A 7,540-nucleotide genomic window follows, 5' to 3' on the forward strand; every position below is an offset into this window, starting at 1 on the left:
GACAACCATCCTTATAAAGTGCATGAAAGGAAATAATGTTTCGTGCCATATCAGAAGAGAGTAGCAAAAATTTAATAAACTAAGATAAACACCACCACTAAGCATGAGCTCATAGGTCCCAATCCTTGAAACAGCTAACTTGTGCTTGTTCCCCATGATTAGGTTGAGCTCACCATGCTTCAACTTCCTACTTTGTCTTAGGTCCCGTTTGTTTACCTCTTAATTGCAAAATTAAGAGGTAATGTCTTAAAATTTCAGATTCAGAGTGTTTGTTTGAGTATTATTTTTTACCTCTTAAACTAAAAGATGCCTCTTATTTTTTCAGATATTAAATGAAGTCTGAAAAATAAAAAAAACACGCGTCCTAATTTACCCTAAACACATCGACTCATCGACCGTCTATTCTTCTTTCTTCACTTCGCATATGCGCCTCCCTCCATTCTTCCCATCTGTTTCGAAGAATCGTTGACACATACTCCCTCCAGCGCAATCGTCGACGACGACCCAGCGTCGCTGCTCCCGATGGTAGTTATCTCTTCCGTCTCCATTGACTCATTGACCGCAACAGGTATGTTTGCCTCCTCTTCTTTCTGTTATATGCTCAATTTTGTTGGCTGAGAACTCGATTAGGGTTTTTGGAATGGGTGTTCTTCCTCTTCTCTATGATCGGTGGCTTTGAATTTGATTATGGTTTTTGGAATGAATGCTCTCTTTGTTCATCGTGAATTTATAAGATGGTTCTGAAAATGGTTTTTGATTCAAGGAATTCTTGGTGTGCCTTTGAATGTTAAGTTTTGGAAATGAATATATATATATATATATATATATATATATATATATATATATATATATATAAACATGATGAATCATATCTAAATAATTTTTTTTATATGATATAGAGAAGTGTTGAAGCACTTCTTGGTGGGTTGAATGTGTTTAAATAAATCCGAATTATGGGACAAAACAATCCAAATTCACATATAAGAAGGTATTTTCATTGGTGGCAGTTTGAGTGATTCAACAACAACCGGTTTTATATACCAATTTCTAAATTGTTTTTATAGTTGAGTATTATGTTGAAATGTTGTAGTTGTTGAAAATATGCATTATTTTTGTTGTTGTTATCATGAAATATTTATATTTATGTTTGATTTTGTAGTTGTTTATACTCTTGTTTATATCATGAAATATCCATTAGTTTTATTGAATTGTACACTTTTTTTGTTGAAATATTTGTTGAAAATGTGCATTAGTTTTGAAATATATATTCTTGCTTATATCATGACATTATACACTTGTTTTGTTGAAATAGTTGTTGATAAGGTGCCTTTATGTTGCTTAAATTGTTGTTGAAAATGTGTTTTTAAAATGCTTAACTTGTTATTAAAACATGCATTTTTTGTTGAATTGATCAAAGAAATGGGAGAAAAGAAGGATAGGATTAGTTGGAAGGTTGAAGGTGTAGAAAAAAAACGTTTCTAGAAGCTTGTTTACGTGAAGTTACGGTGAATGGGCGGGAAGGGAGTAGTTTGAAAGCATTATCTTGGAGGAATGTAACTGAAACATTAAAAATTGAACACAACTTTATTGCGGACCAAAAACAAATGAAGAACCGCTATGACTACCTAAAGTCAAAATTTGGTGCTTTTTTGAAGTTAAAAAACAAAACCGGCAACGTGTACAATTCAACAACCAATACCTTCAACCTTTCCAAAGAAGAATGGGAATTAGAATCAAAGGTATTTTGTTTAGTTATAAAAAACATATTATCATGTTTAAGTAATAAAATGTTTTTTTCAAACAGTCAAACAAACATGTGGATTCTTTGAGACGTACGCCATTACCCTACCCCGACCTTTGCACACAGTTGTTTGAAGGCACAACTGCGGCAGGCATAAATAGTTGGGGACCAACTTCTACCCTTCCCCGTCCTACTCAAGAGTCAAGCCACTATAGTTTGCATGACTTTGATGACATCTGTTGCACTCAACAAGAAACTGTAGGTCTTAGTGACGAGTCATCCGCCCAATCAAAAAAACAAAAGACTACAGATACGTCAAAGAGTCAAAATAAAAGTAAAGACAAGGGTAAAGATGCATCCAACTCAAGATTGCTTGAAATCGGTGAAGATATTGCCACAGTTGCTAAAATATTTGTGGAAAAGCATTCTTCTTCAAATTTGGATGTGTGTACGGAAAAATTGGAGAAGTTAGGATGGGGAATATTTGATCCAAGATACACTACTACTGTTGCTCTTTTTGGTGAAAGTGCGGATAAGAGGCACGTGTGGTTAACCATTGATCCAGCTATTTGTGAGAATTGGGTCAAGACTGTTGGAGCACATTATGGAATGTTTCGCTAAGTAGATTTTTTGAATGTTTTGATGGTTTTTTTTTGGATAACTAGATGTTTGGTCTGAACTAGATGGTTTTTTTTGGATTACTTGATGTTTGGTTTGAACTAGATGGTTTTTTTGGATTACTTGACATTAATGACTTGATGTTTTGGATTACTTGATGTTTTGGATTATTTGATATTAATAACTTGATGAATTTTTATGTTATATGTTGTTAATATAATTGTTATGTATTTTCAAAATAACAGATTGCTTATGGATTCGGATGAAGAAATTGCATTTTTCATGTTACTATGTTGCTATTGGTTGAATCTAGCATCCAACAGAATTGGAAGGGCAATTGATAATGATTCGGAAATGAATGGTCATCAACATACACAAGAATTGTTACATGGAACTTCTACACAATGTCATGACTTGATGCGTCTTTCACGTGAAGCATATGTACTTTTATGCAATCATTTTAGACGAAACAATTGGTTGCAAAGTAGTAGGCATATAAGCGTTGAAGAAAAGATGGTTATGTTCTTGACAACTATAGCACATAATAAACAGTTCAGGATTATCAAACGAAGGTTTCAACACTCCACAGAAACAGTTCATAGATGCTTTCATGAGGTGCTAAATGCAATGATGATTTTTGCAAAAGAAGTTATAATGCCAACGAATTCTAATGCAACCATGAATTCCTCAGAGAGGCATCGTAAGCTAAAAGAAATCTTTCCTGGAGCAATAGGTGCGCTAGATGGAACTCTTGTACATGCAGTCGTGTCTGTTGATCAACAAACTCGCTATAGGGGAAGAGGAAAAGGTGAATGCTTTCAAAATGTTTTAGGAATTTGTGATTTTGATATGATGTTCACATTCGTATGGGCCGTTTGGGAGGGTATAACACATGATTCGAGAGTTTTGAAAGAAGTTGCATGTAACCCGACTTCAGGCTTTCCGTTCCCTCCTCCAGGTTTTTATTCTTTTTAAATTTATTCTAAAATACAATATTAAATTTCTATATATAATACTTCCTTCACTCATGTGTATAGATAAATATTACCTTTGCGATGCTGCATACACCAACACTCGTGGATTTATGACTCCTTACCGCAACACGAGGTATTGGTTAGCCGACTATCGACGGTGACGTCCGTTAACTAAGGAAGAAGAATTCAATCATGCATATGTGCAACTCAGAAATGTTATTGAACGTGCTTACGGTGTTTTGAAGGCGAGATTCTCAATCCTAAAGCGAATGGCTCCTTTTCCTTTTTCAGTGCAAAGAGATATAGACGTTGCTTGTTTTGCAGTCCACAATTTCATAAGGAAATGTGATATTCATGATGAGTTATTTATGGCGTTCGAGGAGAACAATGCTCAAGCACAAGGGGGGGCAAAATGATGGCGAAAACATACACGATATGGAATGGGGTTCACAAGGAAATGAATACATGGATAATTTACGTGACCAGATTGCGAATCAATTGGGGTGAATTTAAATTTGTAGGATTTTATTTGGATTTTAGTATGTTTTTGTGGATTTAAAAATATTTATGTTTGATTTGGATTTGTGTTTAATTTTGATTTATGCTAAATTTGGATTTTATATGGTGTTTATATATTTCTTAATACATAATTAAAAAAAATTTATTAGGTTATTTTCTAAATAAACAGTTGAATTTAATAAAAAATAAAACAGAAGGGTAAAATGGTCATTTTAATAATTCAACAGAACAATTCAGAGGTCCCAACCAAACAACATGTTAAACATTCAGCTCTTAAAATTTCAGACCCTCTTAGAAATTCAGACCTCTTAAAAATTCAGATCTTAAAAATTCAGATCCTGCCAAACAGCCCCTTAGTCCCTACATATCAGAGCAAATGTGAGTACCACATCCTGTATCAAGAATCCAAAAATCAGAAGTAGATGTGCTATGGAGTTCTATCATGAACATACCTGAGGTGCTAGCCACCTTGACTTTTCCCTTCTTGAGGTCCTCGAGGTATTTAGGGCAACTACGCTTCCAGTGTCCCTTTTCTTGACAGTAAAAACAAATGGCTTCACTTGGATCAGCAGAAGGAGCTATTTCAGCTTGAGCCCTTTTCTTGGGAGCAGATTCAGACTGTCCGACCTTACCCTTACCCTTTCCTTTGGGTTGAGGGGCCCTTTTCCTTTTAGTAGAACCACGATTAATAGCCAGTACGGGAGTAGTAGGGTTAGAGTTTTTGGGCTTCTTCATGCTCGCTTCAGCATTTTTTAGCATGCCATGCAACTCCATCAAGGTCTTGTCAAGGCCATTCATATTGAAGTTCATGATGAACTACGAATATGAACTAGTGAGCGAGTTCAAAACCATGTCTATGGCCAACTCCTTAGGCAGCTCGACACCTAGATTCCCAAGTCTGTCTATGTACGACTTCATCTTTTGGACATGCACACACACATAAGCTCCCTCTTGTAGTTTACATGCCATGAGGGACTTGACGATCTCAAATCGTTCTTGCCTAGCTTGCTCTTGGAACATCTCCTTGAGTTGCTGGTTTATGTCAAATGCACCCCGTGTTTCAAAGTTCTTCTAGAGACCAGAAGCCATGGTTGCTAACATAAGGCAAGCCACTTTGGTTGATTCATTGTAATGCTTGTTGTAGGCAGTAACATCTCCTCAAGGTCCTGATCCAATCGAGATATTTGGATCCATCCTCCTTGAGTTTCTCCCTATTAAGAACTGGCATTAGAGAGAAGTTTGAGTTTTTAGTTAGAGGAGGAGGAGGAGGAGGAGGAAGATTGTTGTTGTTGTTTGCTTGGTTCGACATCTACAAAAGATAAGATTCCAATTATTTTGATACAAATCCTTAATTAGCAATTACCCTAAAACAAATTACTAGTATAAGGCTAGGATCCATATTTGGCTTCATGGTGTGTAAAGGGATGCCGTAAACACACCATGAAGTTATTTAGGTAGACAAAGCTCTTTGTCAATTTCAATCACTATGAAATTCCTAGATCTTTGAGATTCGTTGACTATCAATGGCATGTTAATCTCGGATTATGTTCATCTCAAATTCAATGACGGGGATGCCGCGGATCATTGAATAGATGGTGAATCACCCATAAAAAAACTACGTGGTCTCCGGCTCAAGTTACGCTTGAGATTCGCGAGTGTCACATCATTCTTTACCTATACTCTCAAACTGACGTGCCGGTTAACCACACGAGCTCCATCAACAAGTTATAAAGAGAATGTGCAATTTTTATGGATAACATAAGATTCACTTTTATTTAAATAAAACGGGATTTTGTTTTATACTTGTATTTAGAATACTTTTAGATTGACCATCATCGCTATCAAACCCTTACAGTAACTCCATTCTCAAAAATGCAATAGGGAAGTGAGGGTGGTAAGCGTGAAGCATATTAAAAACCGACCTCATTAGGAATCATAGAGACCTCCTAAAACCCCTACATTGGAACGGGTGCGCCTAGTCGAGGTAAGACCGACAATGTCAATATTTAAAATATGCGATGACGCATATTGCAATTCTCTTATACATACAATATATGAATCTTACATATATATATATATATATATATATATATATATATATATATATATATATATATATATAAGGGGTAAATTTAAAACACTTTAAATTTAGTTGTCTATTATTAATTCAAATTAATTACAAGTATGCAATATAACAATTAATAAAACATGAGGGGTTGATATTCAAATTTATAAAACTCTTATTATAAATAATATTTAAATCCATTAAATAATAATAAATATTCAAATTTAAATTATGATTAAATAATATTTATCCAAAAATATTCAAATTTAAATAAAAAACATTTAAATAATATTTAATTTTCCAGATCTAATCCAATTAGGTATTTATACATGCAAGATAAAGCTTGAATTCGAAAAATAAGCAAGATTAAAAACGATAATTTTGATCTGCCTATGTTCACGTCGTGAACTACTTCTTCACGTTGTGAATTAGGGTTTTTAACAAGTTACGAATTTTTCAATTAAACTTTCATCATTCAGTTCAAAAACAATATTTTCAGAAAACATGGATGTAGGGTGAAGGTAACCATAAATCAATGGCTCTGATACCACCGTTGGGTAATACATGCATCAAATACACTCTATAACTAGGCAGCGGAAGAATCGAAACAATAAAACGATTTACCTAAGTGTACATGCACCCTATGGATCTATAACTTCATACTATTACTTCTACCCTATGAAATCCAAAAATACAAGGAATAATACTAACCTCTTTAGCAACCAATGATCTTCGAGCTTGACTCCTTATGCGTGCCACCTTGTTTGGAATATGAGGATCCAAACTAGAATCCCTCTCTTGGTTCACACCCAATGAACTCAAAAGAGTATAAACAAATATTAAACTAGGAGGGATGAACTAGAAGAAAGTTCTTCTACAATGAGGAAGAAAGAAGGTGGCGAATACTCAAGCCAGAAATGAGCAAAGAGGAATGAATCCCTAAGGCCCTATTTATAGCCTTGGATACCTCCTAGGGTTTTATCTTCCACCCATGTGGGATGGGATAGGCTATGAACGAAATTCCCTTTATCCAAAGGGAATTTTCGTCCAACCCCCTTCCTTCTAGGGTTCTGGAATGTTCCCTGATCAACCAACTATTGATTAACTCACATTCAACCCTTCCATTAATTAAACTGTTAATTAGTTCCTAAATGGTTTTCTAATTAGTTTCTAATTAATTATTAAACCATAATAATTAATAAAATAATTACTCCGATTATTTATTCTACTCAATTTTGAGTCTTGAGGGCAACCCAAGAGGACCCTGCTATTATTAGAAATGTCATCAATTAGTTAATGACCTTGGACATACTTCCAACACTTTTTACCGTTATACTACTATTGTCGAGATCTTCAATTCTCATTTAGGTCGTGTCGGCAAATATCGCTCGATCTCTATTTCGAGTTTTTGGTTGTCTACTGCTACTCCGAAACTTAGTAAATCATAACCCCTTCATACGAAGTCAGATTTAGACGATCTTTTTATGTACGTTCACGGTTTAATGGTATCTACAACATTCTTTTAGATACTTAAGTCTAAGGAGTATTTTATTGAAATTTCGCATTTTACGCTTAATATTGTTTTACCAGTTTTGCTGCGGATTTTCGATTGGTCATAACCTT

The 7,540-nt window shown here is 34.8% G+C and overlaps 1 protein-coding gene across 1 annotated transcript; it reads right to left on the bottom strand.

Moving 5' to 3' along the window:
* Positions 1-4,212: 4,212 nt before the first annotated feature.
* On the bottom strand, positions 4,213-4,650 carry LOC145050657 (uncharacterized). The gene is made up of 2 exons (XM_078998873.1): positions 4,305-4,650; positions 4,213-4,244 (listed from the first exon to the last, which is right to left on the bottom strand). Exons 1-2 carry the CDS (start codon positions 4,648-4,650, stop codon positions 4,213-4,215), a joined length of 378 nt encoding a protein of 125 aa, XP_078854999.1.
* Between the last annotated feature and the right edge of the window lie 2,890 nt (positions 4,651-7,540).

This window comes from Lactuca serriola, chromosome 5 (assembly GCF_051521515.1).
Source record: "Lactuca serriola cultivar US96UC23 chromosome 5, Lser_US96UC23_V15, whole genome shotgun sequence".
In the NCBI taxonomy this organism is placed as follows: domain Eukaryota; kingdom Viridiplantae; phylum Streptophyta; class Magnoliopsida; order Asterales; family Asteraceae; genus Lactuca; species Lactuca serriola.